General features: G+C 37.6%; 1 protein-coding gene across 1 annotated transcript in view; it reads right to left on the bottom strand.

Moving 5' to 3' along the window:
- The window catches only part of LOC134747690 (cuticlin-3), a 40767-nt gene that overhangs the window by 3873 nt on the left and 18715 nt on the right, over positions 1–18179 (bottom strand). Inside the window, exons 5-9 of the mRNA XM_063682297.1 lie at positions 9528–9675; positions 7190–7273; positions 2033–2166; positions 1207–1343; positions 261–415 (exon numbers count right to left, since the gene is read on the bottom strand). Coding sequence (XP_063538367.1) covers positions 261–415; positions 1207–1343; positions 2033–2166; positions 7190–7273; positions 9528–9675 — 658 coding nt within the window. The remainder of the gene's footprint in view (positions 1–260; positions 416–1206; positions 1344–2032; positions 2167–7189; positions 7274–9527; positions 9676–18179) is intronic.

Here is an 18179-nt window from a genome sequence, read left to right as displayed (position 1 = left end):
TTTTCCACTTTAAAATTTATTCGCAGACGTTTCTGCTTATTAAAAATTAATTTAGATGAGCAAAGTCAGCGGGCCTGCAACCCGTACGGGACCAGACACACGGCTCCACCCGCCTCGTAGCCTGCACGGATCTCCATGTCGCATTCCGGTGGTTGTATCTGTTATTGCCTACGTTACAAGACTCCTAATGCGTTGGCCAGAAGAACTAAGTCTATAAGTAACTACCTACTTGACTTGACTTCATAGTGTTATGAACTGACCGTAAGTGCTCCTCATGTAGATAAGCAACGTCAGCGGGTCTCCAACCCGTACGGGGCCAGACACGCGGGCGCCGCTCGCCCCGTAGCCAGCACGGATCTCCATATAGCATTCCGGCGGTTGTAAGGTAAACACCACCGGGTTGCCCGTCGCCACTCTGTAATAATCGCAAACAATACATCGTTGTATTTATTGGGGTTCCATTCCCAACGGAAAAACGGAACCCTATTACTAAGCCTCCACTGTCCGTCTGTCTGTCACCAGACTGTATCTCATGAACCGTGATAGCTAGACAGTTAAAATTTTCACAAATACTAAAAAGTAAACCCTCGGCGGGCGAGTCCGACTCGCACTTGTCCTGTATCCCTTTTCTAAGGGGTTAGCTCTGCTCAGGGTTTGCAATCAGAGTCGAAGTTCTAAAATAGCATTATTATGATAAGATCCGTCGGACCCTTCTTCATGGTATCAGTGGTATCCGAATTGCAGTAACCACTCATCATTCTTTGCGATTTGATACTCAATTTTTAATTAAATGAACTAACCAAAATTTATCTTTAGCATACCTACCTACAAATTCACTTCTGAACAAAGATGTCAAAGATTTATTTAACTAGTATTTTCAAGTCTTCGCAGTATTATACTTAGTCAACGCTATGTACTCTTGTCGTATTGTATCAGGTGAAGTACTTTGACACAATTGTAATGCAAAATATGTAATACATACGATGTGGCTGTACTTAATAAATAAAATAAAAAAATAAAATAAAAGTCTCTGACAGTGGTACCGATCAATGGTCCGAAATTAATTTTCGCGAAATAGTGCCATTTTAGACCCTGGCCTTTAGCAGGTCAATAATCCTCACAATAGAACCTATTGGTCGGTGAGAAACTTCATTCTGAAAATTAACTGCCGTCAAAATTAAGAAACGCAAACTAATCAAAACTTACTCAACGTCCAAAAAGGGGAAGGTGACGGTCTTCCAGAAGTCGTATCCGTACTCGCAGGTGACCTTGAAATGCTCATCCAGCTCCTCCTCGATCAGCGGGTTGTACTGCACCGTGATCGTGTTCCACATCAGGTTCTTCTGTTAGAAATAAACATAGGTACGTGTGTTAACTTCTAGATAGGGACTATAGAGTTAAATGTGATAGGTATAGTGTAGGGGTGTGGTATAGGGATAGTTAAATGTGATGTATATTTTTATTTGTAATTTAATGTGTATTTACTAACATTAGCATATTAAGATTAATTTAACTAACTAACAAATTATATGGGCATTTGCCTGAAATAAATAATTGAATTGAATTGAATTGAATTATACTGAGTCAATGAAACAGCCAATTTTTTTTCGCGATTTCGGGGTTGGTCCTATAGTAAAACTCGCTCAGTATAATCCCAAAATCTCCCTGGCAACGGAAATGCACTTATTTTTTAGCCATCGTGTATAGACAATAAGTTACTTTGGCTTAACCCTTTACCAGGCAAAGGGTGATATGCCCCCCACATAGTAAATCGTAATCGTAATACTGCACTCGTTGATCGCTCACTTTCTGTCCACGAATCAATCCTAATCGATTTTTCCTGTCATCTTTTTGCATGTTTTTAGAACGATTTAAAAAAACGATTTTTTCTGCTTTATATGTATGTATGGACCTTTTAGTCTGCAATAACTGATTTTTTTTTTTTTTTTTATTTATATGTATAGGCACGACCAATCTTGGAACAAACGATTTTAGACATATAATAGGTTTATTTACTCCCGAAGCAACTTACAGTGGGATGTTTCCTGGAGTCGTCATGCTGGCTGTTCCTTCCCAAAGTGCCGCAGCGGTTCAGCTGGATGTAGAACTCGTAGTAATCGCGTCCAGACCCGTTGATGTACATGCAGTCTGGATCGTACGAGTATCCTGAAAAACAGTAGGACGAGCATTTGATATTTAAGTGTCAGTAGATATTGGGAAGTATATAACAATATTATGGATAAATTAAATTATGTGGCACTAAGGCGTCGAATTAGATATAATAAAATAATGCTGCGTTCACAGTTTTTTAAATTATTACCGACCAAAAACCAAACCACTTTTATAGCCTAGACAAACCACGCATCGTAACGCGGTACACACACATTACAGATAAATTCTTAAAACGACATTTATTTCAACAAATTTATAGTTCAATATTTTCAATATTTTTTTATTTTATTTAGATGTATTAAATTTAAATCCATGCCTAAAAGCGTCAAATTTCGGCCCACGGACAGTTGGACATGTACCTAATTGTAATGTTTGCTTAGAAAATAGATATAGTTAGAAACTTATTACTCTAAACAGCTAGTAATTTTTAAAAAACTACCTATATATTTAAGCACTTCGTGGATTTAAGCTGAACCAAATCTGAAACAGATTTGGTTCAGCTAATAAGTAATCTTACAGCGGTAAGACATTGTAAATCTGTTTGAAAATTTTGTTTCTTTGTGGTGCAATAAAGAATATTTATTATTACTATTATTAATCTATTACACTTGATCCATATATCCTACTCGTATGCTACCTACTTAATAAAACACACTCACTCCACCAAAAAAAACAATCGGTAATTGCCATGGTTTGTGGTGAGGGTGACTATTTCACTTTAAACCGACTGCAAATCGGTAACTGCCGGAGTGAATAGCTTTATGTGGGCAAATAGGCCAACAATTTCGATAAACCGACAAGTAATTTTAAAATTAAGTACCATTAAGTTGCGGTTAGACCTAAGTTTTACTCTAGGTCGTTTTGGTCGAGCGCCTAAGTGTTTTAAAAGGTTCAATTGATCCTAAATATTCTAGCTATTTAGGCTAGATATTTTATTTACCATCATGCTAGTTAGGCATTCACTTCTACTCTGGTGGTTGTGCTGGTAAAGCGCAATTTCAAATGATTAAAGGGAGAATTTTAATTAAGCTATAGACTATAATACCTACATGTAATGTTTTTAGTTAGATAGGCAATTCAATAAGAAAATTTATTTAAACTTGGTATTGCCACCAGTTTGGTCCGTCTCTAAAATTTATATTGTGACATTAAGTTCACATAAATAACGTCAGAAACTTGTGTAAAGTACTACATCTGTATTCTTTCTGTGCAATAAAAATATTTTTTGTCTTTTATCTTTATCTTACATATAACGTTTTATTATTGTACCTACTGCATCTTTCTAAAAATCAAAAATATAAATTATAATAATAAAAATGTAAGATAAGCCGTGAGAAGTGATCACTGTATTAAATTGTAAACTGCAACAGATTTCTGACAGGTAAACAAAACCGTAGAGTTAGTTTGGTCCGTCTCTAAAATTTATATTGTGACATTAAGTTCACATAAATAACGTCAGAAACTTGTGTAAAGTACTACATCTGTATTCTTTCTGTGCAATAAAAATATTATTTGTCTTTTATCTTTATCTTACATATAACGTTTTATTATTGTACCTACTGCATCTTTCTAAAAATCAAAAATATAAATTATGATAATAAAAATGTAAGATAAGCCGTGAGAAGTAATCACTGTATTAAATTGTAAATTGCAACAGATTTCTGACAGGTAAACAAAACCGCAGGCGAATTCCCGGCTACAATGTTGCTTTGAACACCTTATGCCGCGGTCTATTTAAAATGGATCGCGAACTTGAGATACAATACAACTGCATGCACTGCTTAGATGTGTAATGTGTATCGTTTTATAGTCTGACCCTTTAAGGATGACTCACGTTAGACCGGGCCGTGTCCGGACCGGAGCTTCCGGCGTTTACTTTTCTATGACATGACAGGTGATCACATGATGCCTTCCATAGAAAACGAAGCGCCAGAAGCTCCGGTCCGGACAAGGCCCGGTCTAACGTGAGTCATCCTTTATAGTTTATCTTTCTACAGTGTACAAGATGTCGTCATTTTATCCCAGGGTCCTAGGCAAGACGATAGTCGTACATCGACTAAACGCCAAATGAAAAGAAAAAATGTATCGGGATGACAGATGCTACGAAAAGTCACGTGACAATTTTCAAGTGTCGATTGGCGTTTTCTATCAACGAGAGTCATCTTAGCTAGGCACCCAGTCTCGCTTACCTAACGTTTTTTCTGTAAAACTTGATAGTTTTGGAGATTTTTAGATTTACTTCTAGAACTTCCTTAAAATGTATTATATATAAGATAATGTTAGGTAGCTAACGGCGCGATTCGAGAAATGAGTTAGAGATTCACTACATACGAAATAGTAAAGATATGTGACATTTCACGGCAAAAGGTACCTAATGGCCGCAATAATTTGCGACGCTATGCGACGTAAGCGCCATCCAATATTAATTGGAGCGGCGTTAATAATAGCATAAGCTCCAACCGCCATAAGGTACCTTTACCCGTGGGACGTCACTTATCTTTACTATTTCATATCTAGTGAATCTCTACCTAATTCATTTCCCGAATCGCGCCGTAAGTGTCACTCCGATTAAAATGCTTGTGGAAACAACGTACCTACGTTTAGTAGTCTGGAAAGAGTTTCAAGTGCATGACTATACTGTCTAAATGACAACTGATTTATTTTTGGGTGGATTCCCCGGCCTTCGGCTGCGGTGCGGAAGCCCAAACTATCTAGCACATAATTCGAGACTGATGCCCTAGTTATAAAGCGTCATGTCGACGCGCCGGTTCTCCCGCTGATCATGCTGAGCGACGAAGCCATAAAGTGGCTGACTGGTCTTTGTGTAGACATTTAATTACTTACCTAATACTGTTTCTATTTTTACAATATGTTTGCCATACGGTTAAATAAATACGTTGAATGTTAAGGTACAGATTTAAGGCAATAACGGTGCCTATTCTTTTAAGCCTGAATGTAAAGGAAATTTCTATTGTTCTTATTTTATTTACTATCATGCAACATTTGCATTTGTCTATGAAATATTGACGAAGAAAATTTTAACTTTTTTTTATGGATACGCAACATCATGGCATTGTTCCTAGGCGACAGTATTCAGCCTCAAGTTGACCTTTCTAGCTCATCGCGCGACCGCGAATTGTTTAATTGCTGTGTAATCGCTTTATACAGCCTCTATACAGGCTCTGCGGTAACGGTTATGAGAAAAAACACTCACGCGTCTCACGACTTCTAGACAATGTGGTTTATCTCAAAATCGGTATGACTAGTCCTACGGAACACAGGGCTGTTATAGGTACCGCTGGTTTTTCCAAGCTTTTTAGGGTTCCGTACACAAATGGTAAAAACGTGACCCTATTTCTAAGACTCCGCTGTCTATTTGTCCATCTGTCACCAGGTTGTATCTCATGAACCGCGATAGCTAGAGCTAGATAGTTGAAATTTTCACAGATAATGTATTTATGTTGCCGTTATTACAACAAATACTAAAAACAGAATAAAATAAATATTTAAGTGGGGCTCCCGTACAACAAACGTAACTGTTTCGCAGTTTTTTGCGTAATGGTACGGAACCCTTCGTGCGCGAGTCCGACTCGCACTTGGCCGGTTTTTTCATTTCAATTCATTTCATAATTAGTTACAGTACTTTACTCTTAACCCCTTAAGCTCGACACGAGCATGTAGCCCTATCTACAATCAGCTCAGAATACCAGACGTCCACAATCTGATCTGGCCATGCACTATCAATGCTTACCAAGCGCTGGCAATACAAATATTTAGGGAGTCCATTATACGTGCTCTCTTTTACAGCGCTTATTCCGCTACAAATCTTAAAGCCTTACTCAAACTGGGTAGCACGGGATTTTGAAAGGCTTTTGCTTGGTGAACGTTTGGAATAACTACAGCAGACAATGTAGAGACACTAGTTAGTACGTCATATCAAGTAGGACAGTAACTGGATATGCGGTTTAATGAGGAACATGGGCTTGTCAGAATGTTCATTATTTTCTGGTGACCTATATCTTAATCTAAACAAGTGGCTTTAAGAGTTAAGGCTTTATTTACTTGATAAATTGCTTTATAAGGGCTAGAGTTGGACAAAGCTAACTTTGCATGGCATTTGCAATAACAAAGTGTGTCAATGTATCATTAATGTCAAATTTCTATGAAAATATGATGTTAATAATGACACTACCTCACTTCGTTCTATTCAAATCGGTGTAAATTCAGCTTAGACGGACTGTAAAAATAAACATGCTTTGTGCTGTTTTAATCCTGAAAATTACATAAAAGAGCCGTATTTTACCTCGCTGAAAGCTAGACACTGGTTGGATGTCAATGAGATGTTGGGTGTAAGATGGCATATAGTCGAGAAATTGGGACGGGTTCCGCCGTGGCGGGGTGGCCTAGGGGTTCAAGGCGTTAGCCCGGATTGCTAAAAACGCCGGTTCGAATCCGGCCTTTACCACTGGAGGGCTTCGTCACTTTTTCTTTAATATATGACATCTATTACAGTTTATAATTTATACATAGTAGTGTGACTACTTAAAAAACACAAATCAAAATATTTAATAAAATAATTTGATTTGTTCCCAAAGTTGTGTAAATATAATTTATTTCAAGTAATTATCAGACTCATATTTGCGGTTATTGTTGTAGGTTTTTCATGTTAGAATCTACATTTTGTTGGCACATGGGTGGAGATCGAAGGAGTCAGGCAGGAGTCGGAGAGAAAACGCTTGTGTATCGAATGGTGTCTATTCGTAAAGTGGAAGTACAAATTGATTATTACTATCTTAAACCAAGATATTGATTAAGGCGCCATGGGCCTATTCATGAACTACGTGCCCTAGTGGGTGCGTAGAATATAAGCCATCGAGGGTTCAATATAGAGTAGAGAGTATCCCATAGATGGCGCTTGTTAACGCAAGTTTACACATTTCATAGAAATAAATAATTACTAGGGCAATGTTTCTAGAAGAATAATTATGTTTTATGTGTAGTGTTTATATTAGTTTACCTGCTGAATAAACCAGGCCTGCAAATGACCCGTTGAAACCCACTCTAATCTTCATGAAGTCGTCTTGGCACTCTGCCTCGATATCTGTGAAATAAAATAAGAGTCCGTTTGTAATATTGAGTGGAACTGTTGATTAAATAATCGGGTCAATCGTTGAGTCATTTGAATATTAAATTGGTCACGATAATCGCATCAACTCGGGCATTTGTCAGCTCAACTACTTACTTATTTTCAAACTCCGACAAAGACTTTAATATTGTTTTTGATTGGTATCGCGTTTAGTACTAATTTAAATAAAATAATTGTAATGAAATGTATCGTAATTAATATTATGGCTTTGTACAATTGAATATGAGAAGGTAAAGATTATGTGCCAAGAGTTTGGTGGGGAAACTCAGCGGAAATCAATCACAGCACACGCTGCTATGGCACAAATGTCAACTTTTCCGGGCATAATTAGATTATTACCAAACCAATAATGTGTTATAAAGGCGCCAAGTCGAATCACCACCCTTTCGGCCGTGTATTGTATAGGCATTCCCCAAGGATCTCCACAACGAGCGGTCTTCGTTCAGTTGGTTCCCTGCGATCTTTTTTTTTTAATTTTTAGTTAAATCAGGATTCCTTGACTTTAAACTTGTACCGTCTATATATAATATGTATATGGTGGAAATATAATCGAGTATTTAATTTTTTCACACCAACTGGGCTAGCACATGATTGGCGCGACAGTATCTCGCTGCGAGATAGACTACCCGTCCCTCTTTAATTAACATTAGTTAGACAAAGATGGGTAGTCTACCCAATACTGTCGCACCAATCATGTGCTAGGCCTACAGCTTCCGCTAATCACATACAGTCTACATTTATGTAAAAGTCCTATCACTGAATGAATGGCTCAATAAAGCGGTAGAAACAAACAAAGACTTGCTCAAGCGCTCGCGGCACGCGCGAACATCGATACTATCTACACACTACACACACCACAAATTTACAAACACATACCTAGTAGTTTGTATCACAATGACAGAAAGTTTATAAATGCTTGATTCATAAGTTTATTAAATTTGTTAGACTACCAGTTTCTTAATGCGTTGATTCAAGTCCTTACCTCCCAGACATAAAGATTGAAATCGTAATGTATGCTTCATAATTAATTTAATAAAGCTGTTTCACAAGAAGTCGTAACTATGAAAGGTAACTGAATTTAGCATAATAGAGGTAATATTGTTAGGGAAGGTCGAGGTGTGAGTAAATGATATTGGGATCTAAGGACAGGTAATTGTTATTTGTAAGAATTATATTGAATTTATAAATTTATTAAGTACTGAAAATTCTTAGTGTTTCTGTTTTGTACATTTCATCTGATTTCATATACATATTATGTATATGTAACTATATGTATTAGTATTAATATTATGTACTATTTGTGTCGCTTATCTTCAAACTCAGGTAAATCCATTCGACCCTCTCAGCAAATATCTACCCTATTACGTTTTCCTAACACCAAAATCGCATAATCTGGCAGATGGATTTACCCTATTATGAAGTTAGGCGACTCATTTATGGTTGTATGTATTGTGTATTGTGTCCTTAAAATTACCTCAACGTATTTTTTACTAGCGACCTGCCCGGCTTCGCACGGGTTACACAAAACCTTAACATTACATATTTTATTGTGTGTTAAAATTCGCTTTCTGGAGTCTGTAAAAAGTCAGCATTTTGTAAAATATCTTATGATTATAACATTAACAGCGCCGTTTGCAATTTGCCGCGGCATTTTGGTCGAATTAGCTTGGCACTGCTCATCAAAACTATGAAAAACGCTGGGGTGGTGAAAACGTTTGTAAAATCCCTACTCATAGTGTTGTGTTCCTGCCGGTAAGTAAGGTTGCCAGAGCTCAACGAGGGAGAGGAGTGTTAGGGTCGGCAACGCGCGTGTAATATCTCCGGTGTTGCAGGCGTCCATAGGCTACGGTAACTGCTTACCATCAGGCGGGCCGTATGCTTGATTGCCACCGACGTGGTGTTAAAAAAAAAATAACTTCGCCGTATGTGTAATGGCGAATGTTACAATTTACCTGCGACATATCTAGTATAGTAATTCAGAAAGCGACTTTTAAGCCAGGGATAGACTAGGGACAATTGGCACTTCGGTACTTCACCCGACGCGACGTCGCTGGCGACACGTATCGTGGGACAATTATTGTCCCTAGTCTATCCCTGGCTTTACGAGTACATTCAAATAACCAAAGCTACAATTCAAGCGAACTTGCTAAGTTATATTTTATTTTATTTTATTTTTAATCTCAATTAGATAGACTTGCTAGAAACTTACATTGTACTCTACTGCCGTTGGTCCGATGACGACGATACTCGCGCTCCCACGCTGGAGGTTCCCGCCATGGAGTATCCGCGGGGACGGGGGGAGACCGGGGCTTGATGCTTACTGGTATGTAATTGTTCTTCTCTGATAGGAACACCACCTGGTAGAAAAACAAGCGGATTTTATTTACATATTTATATATTTTATTTATTTATTTATTTAAGAAACAAACAGTCTTTTATAGTTATACATAACACTGGAAATTTATTTATTATTATATTTTTATTGGAATTTTATTTATATATATGGATTTTATGGTCTCTGTAATTTCGGTTATTAAAAATTTACCCAAAATAATTTAAATAATAAAGCGACGTACTGTAAAAAACCATTTCGGGTGTAAAAACATTTTGATAAATAATCGACGGAACTGCACATTTTATTTGTAGGAAGAATGACAAACGCGCGAAGTAGCGCGAAGTAAGATGTAGCGCGAAGCGTTTAGAGGCACACAAATGTGCCGTTTTCAATCAAAAGGGTAGTTATTGTCGCTTGTCAATACGGCGCTATTTTCTTAAAGCTTCAATTTGAAATCAACCTTATCGACAACCGACAATGTGGTACCTTTCAGTTGAAAACGTCACAAATAAAGAGATAATAAATACTATAAATAGTATTAGGGGCAGCAATTGCCTACTTATAGAAATCTTAAAACACCTTCTAACCTTCCAGCCCTCCGTAACTAACACTAATTATGACATGTTATCAAGATTAGGCCAACAAAATGCCGGTGCGGATGCGAGCCTTGCGAAACATCAGATAGCCATGAGATATGACGCGCGTAACCACCTCCTTCCGCGGACGACTTTTGGTGAACCTTCGCCTGGTTTAAACTTAGTGTAGGTTAAGAATGAATGAAAAACTGAACCTCTACATTTAGAACCGTTGATTGGAAAAACAGGTGCTCAATGACCGAAACCTGGTAAACACTCGAGAAGCAAATCATGGCTTAGTAGTTGTTGGTGGTAGAGTTAATCCGATTTTTAAATGAACGTCTGTACCAAAGAGGATATACCTGAGTAATAGATTTATAATCTATGGTTGATAATTATATTTTTGATAGGTATTATTAATATAATCGCACTTAAACTATCGTGAGACATATTTCAAAATATTTATCAGTACGGTTTTTACTCACTATTATTTTTAGTCGCTTTTTGCGACATGTTTCGGACATCTGCGGACTGCCCCGCGCCCCCCGCCCCCGCCCCATCAGCGCGTGCGCAACGAGCGACGAGGCGGGCGGCGCAGGCAGTGCACGACGTACAACCGCCGCGGACACTCGTGCCTGAGGATGGATTCCCAAAGAATCCGAAACATGTCGCAAAAAGCGACTAAAAATAATAGTGAGTAAAAACCGTACTGATAAATATTTTATTATTAATATAATTAATAAATCATCTACAATGCAATCAAAAATTTGTTTGGCAGCAGCATAATCAAAATAAGTATCTAGGTGGCTACAGTGGCTATTAGGTGGGTATAGTGGCTACGCATAAACGCAAAAGGATATGTTATGGGAGTATAGACGCAATCCTACAACGATAAACAGAGCAGCTTTAAAAGCATATACCTATAGTAATAGATTAAGAAAAATTATAAGACTTACACAGCGTTCTCAAAACAATCATTTTATAGGACAAGCTGCAAACAAGGCAAGTAATAAAAGATGATATGGCTGTTACTGAACTTATGAAAATAGCCAATGCATTTAATGACTATTTTGTCGATCAAATACAGTGTAGTAGCCAAAGCACAGAGTATCAGAACATAAATATTAATTGCCCCAGTCCGTATATGTTAGACCAACGACTCCTCATAGTGTAATGAAAATTATATCTACACTGAAGAATACGAATAGTGTAGGTTACGATGAAATTTTCACAAAAGTAGTTAAACATGTATCACATATTATTGCATATCCATTAAGTCACATATTAAATATTAGTATTTCTCAAGGAATCTATCCTGATAAACTTAAGCCGACAATTGTAAAGCCCCATTGATTTCAATTATGAAGGAACGGTTATAGAATCAGTAAGCCACAATTTTTTTAGAAGTCCAAATTGACAATCATTTAAATTGGACAGCTCATACTGACAGTTTGTAAAAATAATTGCTTTCGCTTTGTACAAACTTTCCAAGCAAGTTAATACGGAGGCTGTGATGATGGCTTATCACAGTTTTGTTGAGTCTACCTACGCGCCCAGCATACAAAGATAACTTAGTGGCATTCAAAGTTTCTAATTTTATTTCAATTTGATATTGATTCAAAGTCACTTGCAGTGCATCTCGTTTGGATGCCGCTCCAAAATAACTGGCAGGTTGAACGAACTATGCGACCTTGATAACGGCACAATTAAACGTGGACTAATAAACTATAAGTGCAATTTTATTAACAAAATTAAAACTACAAAATTAAATATATCGACATCGCACTCGGATTGGTAACTACGCAGTTAAAAAGTCTTAATGCACAAGTTTTGAAAAACGTAACATACTCTGTTAGGTATAACCGTGAGAAGTATCATCACCAGCATTCAAATAATGGATTGACATTACGTTTTAAAAAAACTGCAACACACGAGCATAAAAAACAATCTGTCCATTGTCGTGATGTTAAATCTCCAATTACCAACTTTAACCTAATTTCTTATAATATTAAAAAAAAACAACGATCGGCCGAATCGTTCGATGGTCAAATCGTTTGCAATTTTGATTTTAACTCTAAAACCGTTATCTATTTGTCTATAGAACTGCATTACCATAGCCGTCACGATCCCTTAGCACAAAAAGTCCTAAAAGTCAGTAAGTGTGCCAGGGCGGTTCGCACGGCGACGGCGGCGCCGGCGCAGCGCAGCGCACGCATTATGGCAACTAGGGCACTGGCACTGTAACATTAATGCCAGTGGTTTCGTTGACTGTGGACATTATGATGCCTGGGCTTTTGGTTTTTTGCTTATTCGGGAAAAGGTACGTTGAAATGCGTTTTTTATTGCTCGACTATACGTCTATTTCATTTTTATGCGTGACCATTGCTAATGCAATATGTAGACTGTGATCAAACAAACTTGACATATTGAAGTAGGTAATTGATTTAAAGACGGTAAGTAGAGTGATAGAGTCAGAAATGATGATATCCGCAGTAGAACTAGGGTCACCGACATATCTCGCAGAATTGCAAACCTTAAGTGGCAGTGGGCGGGGCACATTGCTCGCAGAACTGATGGCCGGTGGGGCCGGAAGGTTCTGGAGTGGCGTCCGCGTACCGAAAGACGAACTGCCGGTAGGCCTCCAACGAGATGGAGCGACGACCTGGTGAAGGTCGCGGGAATTCGGTGGATGCGAGCGGCACAGGATCGGTCGGAGTGGCGAGCCTTGGGGGAGGCCTATGTCCAGCAGTGGACGTCTATAGGCTGACATGATGATGATGATGAAGTAGAAACTCAGTTAAAAAGTCTGAATCCAATAAAACAGTTTGTTGCGAATGCGATTGCAAACATTTTATTTGTATAAACTCAATATATTCTTAATGCAGTAGCTAAACGCAGCCGTCGGGCTCGGCTAGTATGCGGAAGCTTTTTCTAAAGCGCCAATAGCAGCGCTCCACATATATAGTATCGCGGCCAATTAGATTAGCGGCTAATTTTAAAACCATTTTTGTACTGATCAAATATTGCAAATCAATCTTTCATCATCTTCCAATAACCACCACTTCTGCACTTAACCGTTTTATCAAGAACCCCCTTGTAAACCAGTACCTATATTGAAGAATATATGTGACGTTTTCAACTAAAAGGTACCACATTGTCACTTGTCGATAAGGTTGATTTCGAATTGAAGCTATATGGAAATAGCGCCTTATTGACAACCGACAATAAGTACCCTTTTGGTTGAAAATGGCACATATCAGTTTACTACACATCCAAGCTTTTTATTTGAGTCGTCGAGATCCTGACCTGCACGGCGGCTACAAGTTTGGCGACCGTAATTTTGATAAACGTTAGGTAGGTACTAATAATTCGAACCACAAAACAATGAAATGTTACTAATGTTTCAATACTAAATCATATTTTTAAAGGATTCTCGCGAATTAACTTAGTTTAAGAACCTTCCTTTCATAGGCTACATTGTTTTAGTACTCAAAATTTAATTACGAACCGCGAGACTGACAGAATCAAGATGTACTTAAATAAATTTGGAATACGTACCGTATATTTCTTACACAATATACCTACTTATTTAATTAAAAATATATCGTCAAACGTTTAGTGCGCTAAGTGGAAAAGCTGTATTTTATGCATTATACAAACTATCACAGACGCATTGTCACTCCACTCCATAAAATTGGTCCAAAAAGACAACGAAGGAACGCTCCGCTGCATACTACCGTTCAACGCTTAGTGCAAATGGAAATAAGATAACGACCACCGAACTGCGAACACAGTTCCGTAAGCTCTCAATTACTTAATGCAATGCAAAATAAACTTACGATTGCGGAGAAAACAAATGCTTTATAAGGTACTAGCTTTTGCCCGCGACTTCGTCTGCGTGAAATTGGTAATTTGGGTATATAATTTTTTTGAATCTGCTTTTAAATCCATCCTTTTTTGCAACCCCAAATTGGTCCACTATAACTTTCTACCCCATTTTTTTACACCATTATATAAGGAATGATTTCGGGGATAAAAATTATTCTATATCATTCCCCACAGCTCTAACTACCCCAATACCATGTTTCATCTAAATCGGTGCAGCGGTTATTGATTCCCCATACAAATTTCCACCCCCTTGAGGGGTGAGTACTGGGATAAAAAGTATCATGTGTCTTTCTCCGCGACTCAAAACTATCTGTATACCAAATTTCAACTAAATCCGTTTAGTGGCTTAGCGTGAAGAGGTAACAGACAGACAGACACACTTTCGCATTTATAATATTATATAGTATGGATGGAGGAAATTCAAAAATAGCTACCTATAGTAGCATTTAACCTTCTCAAAGTAGTGATAACATAATTTTAACGGTATAATAACGATGATACGAGGGCGGTTTGATAAGTATCCGTTTTCAGTATATATTTTTTTCAAGGTAGAAAAATATACACTATGTACTTTCTACATAATTTTTTAGCTCTACATATTTTTGCCAATGGTATTCCGCTTTAATCAAGCCGCCCAAATGATTCGATTTCTGAAAGTCCTGAAAATAGACCTCTGTAGCAGCAAATACCTCTACATTAAATGCATACTTTTTCCGACATGCCACTTTTTCAGATTTGGAAATTTAAAATAATCGTTTAGAGCTCAAACCAAATTGGCAGTAAATAAAAACAAAAAAAAACTATACTCATCCTTTTCTTTTGGGTGCTAGTACTAGTGTAAGACAAAGATAGTATGATTCTGTGTCTATGTTTGAAATAAGACAGTCCTTTGACCAACTATAGATCTGTAGAATAGAGTAGGCGCGCCATCAATTCGTAACGTAATTCTTTTAATTTTGCTGTTACAAGTCAAGAGCAATGAGTTGGTTTGGCTGTTCTTAGGGAGTAAACGTGGCAGCCGTCTTGCCGATATTTTTTCATACCTTATTTCTGTTCTGAAATGTTTTGTACCTCCTTGATAACAACTCTGACAATGTCAACGATTCCGCGAAATTTTATTTGGCAGTCAGCTAGTACAATATTTTGAGTTTTTTAGCCATTTTCTCTGAAGTCACCCCAATAAAACCAGGTTGGTCCTCATCAAAAACAGATGTTGCCACGCTTAAATTCGTTAAACATCATTCTCAGGGTTGTTATGGAAGAAGAAAACTCGTTATAAACAATCCGCAACCTTACTCTTATATCGTCATACGTTTTTCTTTCTAAAAACAAGGACCGAACTACGGACTTATACTGTTCTTTCTTCATACTTGCAAATATAGTCGACCTTTGATAGCGTCCGAAGGAAGAAAAAACAAAAGAGCGCAATTTTTTTTTTAACTTATGAAAGGTTCCTTACAAATGTGGAAAATACATTTTTGACTAGTGACATTGACAATCTGTAAAAACAGGTACTTATCAAATCGCCCTCGTATCTTCCATATAAGTGTGAGTATTTTGATGTATAAAATTATAATTTACCCATATACACAATAATTTACAATAGTCCTAAAGCCATCAATAGAACCTCTTGGAGTAAACAAACGCTTATGTAGATCTCTTTTAACCCTTATATTTAGCGCCTAATGTTAGTTGGGCAACCATGTGGGTCAAACGATGTGTCACATGCAGCCACCACGCACGCGGGCGGGTCATATGGCTATCTCCCACGTACTACCGCAGATCACCTCTACCTAGATGGAGCATTCACATGTGGCGATGTAATCGGGTCTGTTTACACATTGTTTAGTAAACACTAATTAGTGTGTAAACAGGCCCATAGGTATTCCGTACTAATATAGTAACTAGGTATAGGATAGGAGTGCGGCCAGTTTGTTCTGCCGCGTCCACATTTTACAACCTTTAAGTTATTAAGGTAAACGTTAACTTGCTCAACCCGATACCCCTAACATTTCATTAACGAGTCAAAAGGGACTACGTGTCCCTTTGTCCCAAATGTCCGGAACACCATAGTTTGTTCCGTGATGGGTAAGACATTAGGACATTAGATATTTCGATATTCAAGCTTCCTCTTTAACGCACACATTGACACGGACACAAGATTCTCAGCGTGTCTATTTTATTCGATCTTGTATTGTTTGTCTGTCCATCTAGATTGTTAATTGTATGGGAAATGTGTGGCATCTAGATTATTCATTTACATACACTATATTTGCATTATCTCGATGGTGTCAGCACTGTCAGCTTACGGTATTTGAAGTATTTTACACCTGTATTATATTTCATTAGTAATGTCGAGATGTTCTGATATTAAGAATTCTAGGCCTTTTATACCTGTCTGACGAAGACAACCATTTTTTCAAGAATAAGGAGTAGGTACTTGAGTAATACTGAATTACTTTAGAATGTTGGATAGTTACGAAAATGGAACTAGATAGAGTTAGAACAATAAGCTAAGGTACTTCTTGTACCTACACAGTTTGAACAATAAATGTTTCTGATTTCTGATTTCTGATTTAAGTTGGCAACTTGGCAGTGATTTTTATAGCCCAGATTGTGAAAGGGTTATTTTAAACGTCAAACTTCTATGAAATGATGACGTTTAAATAACACTTGCGCAGTCTGGGCTATCAAAATCGCTGCCAACTTAGCTTGATCTAACTCTATGATGAACACTTATTACTATCACAACTTAAGAGCCATAGTGAACCGTGCTAGTACATAAATAGGGTAAATTTTTGTTTAATCATATTTTTGCAATTAGTGAGTTGTGGTTGTCATGTGACGAAATTGTGGGTAATTTTTGGAAATACACGACGAATTATTACAACTGTAAAGATGAATGTGGTCATATATAAAAGATGATGAAAGAACTTACCTATATTAATATCCTGATTGAACAGATTTCCATTACCATCAAATAGAAAACCTGCGTTACCTATAATTACGTTTCCAAATCTCGTAAACTCACTGGATCCACACAAAAGTTTCACGCGTGAGTTGGTCAGGGGCTCAGGGCACGTTGCTTAACCCAGGCCTACCAACTACAGCCTACTGGGCACTTGTGCAAGCCACGTGTGGGTACAATATCGTCAGCGGCTTATCTCATTGGGGTATCGCTACTGTAAGGAATTTGCAATTTTTAATTGTTTTAAGATCCGCTCTTCTTATTAAGCCGGGGTCGGCTTGCTAAAGCTGAGGGCTACCAGGTGCACTATACTTACACCGCTTTCCAAGGTCCTTTATTTTGGATATAGATCTGTATTTCCATCATTTCAATGCCAGTTCTGCTTGTTCTTCTCCTATTTCTTTAAACATTGATACCACACCATAACAAGCTTTTCGAAGTAACTAAGTTGGATCTTGATGAGCCAATTTAACGGTTTCGGAATAACGCACTGATAACTGGGAAATAAGATAAGTAGCTAATTATGGCAACCAAATAGATACAGATTAAAATGATGATGATGTGTATAGATAGCTGTATGTTAACAATTGATAATCATACTTTTTGTTTAATCGCAAATCTGATTAGTTAGAATGTAATGTGAGAACAGTCTTTTATTAGGGGGTACATAGATAATCGTGAGTGTTTTATTATCCGAGCTTTCTTACAAGAGTTCTTTGGCTTATTAAATCAATTAATAAGCTGACACTGTTTCCACAGCCCGTCGCACTTATCACCAGATTATAACCTACGCATCACTACACAATGGAGCCAGATCATCGCTTTACAGACTCACTTTCTAATAAAAAAACAAAAAAGCATCTTACACCCGAAGTGCTAAAAAAACAAGTATTCAAGGGGGCGCTAGTATACTGTATCTAATTTGTCTTTGATGTAAACTGGTCGTCACAAATTGCCAAATAGCTTATCAATTGTGCTGTGGACGTTGAACAAATGGGAACCAATTGGCGTTAATGAAACGCCTTTCACCTATTTCCCTGGATATACACTTACCGATGACTGAGCGTATTTTGATCGACACTTGGCGCCCTCGAA

The sequence above is a fragment of the Cydia strobilella genome, chromosome 15, assembly GCF_947568885.1.
Source record: "Cydia strobilella chromosome 15, ilCydStro3.1, whole genome shotgun sequence".
Taxonomy (NCBI): Eukaryota; Metazoa; Arthropoda; class Insecta; order Lepidoptera; family Tortricidae; genus Cydia; species Cydia strobilella.
This window is presented reverse-complemented; position numbering and strand designations above follow the sequence as displayed.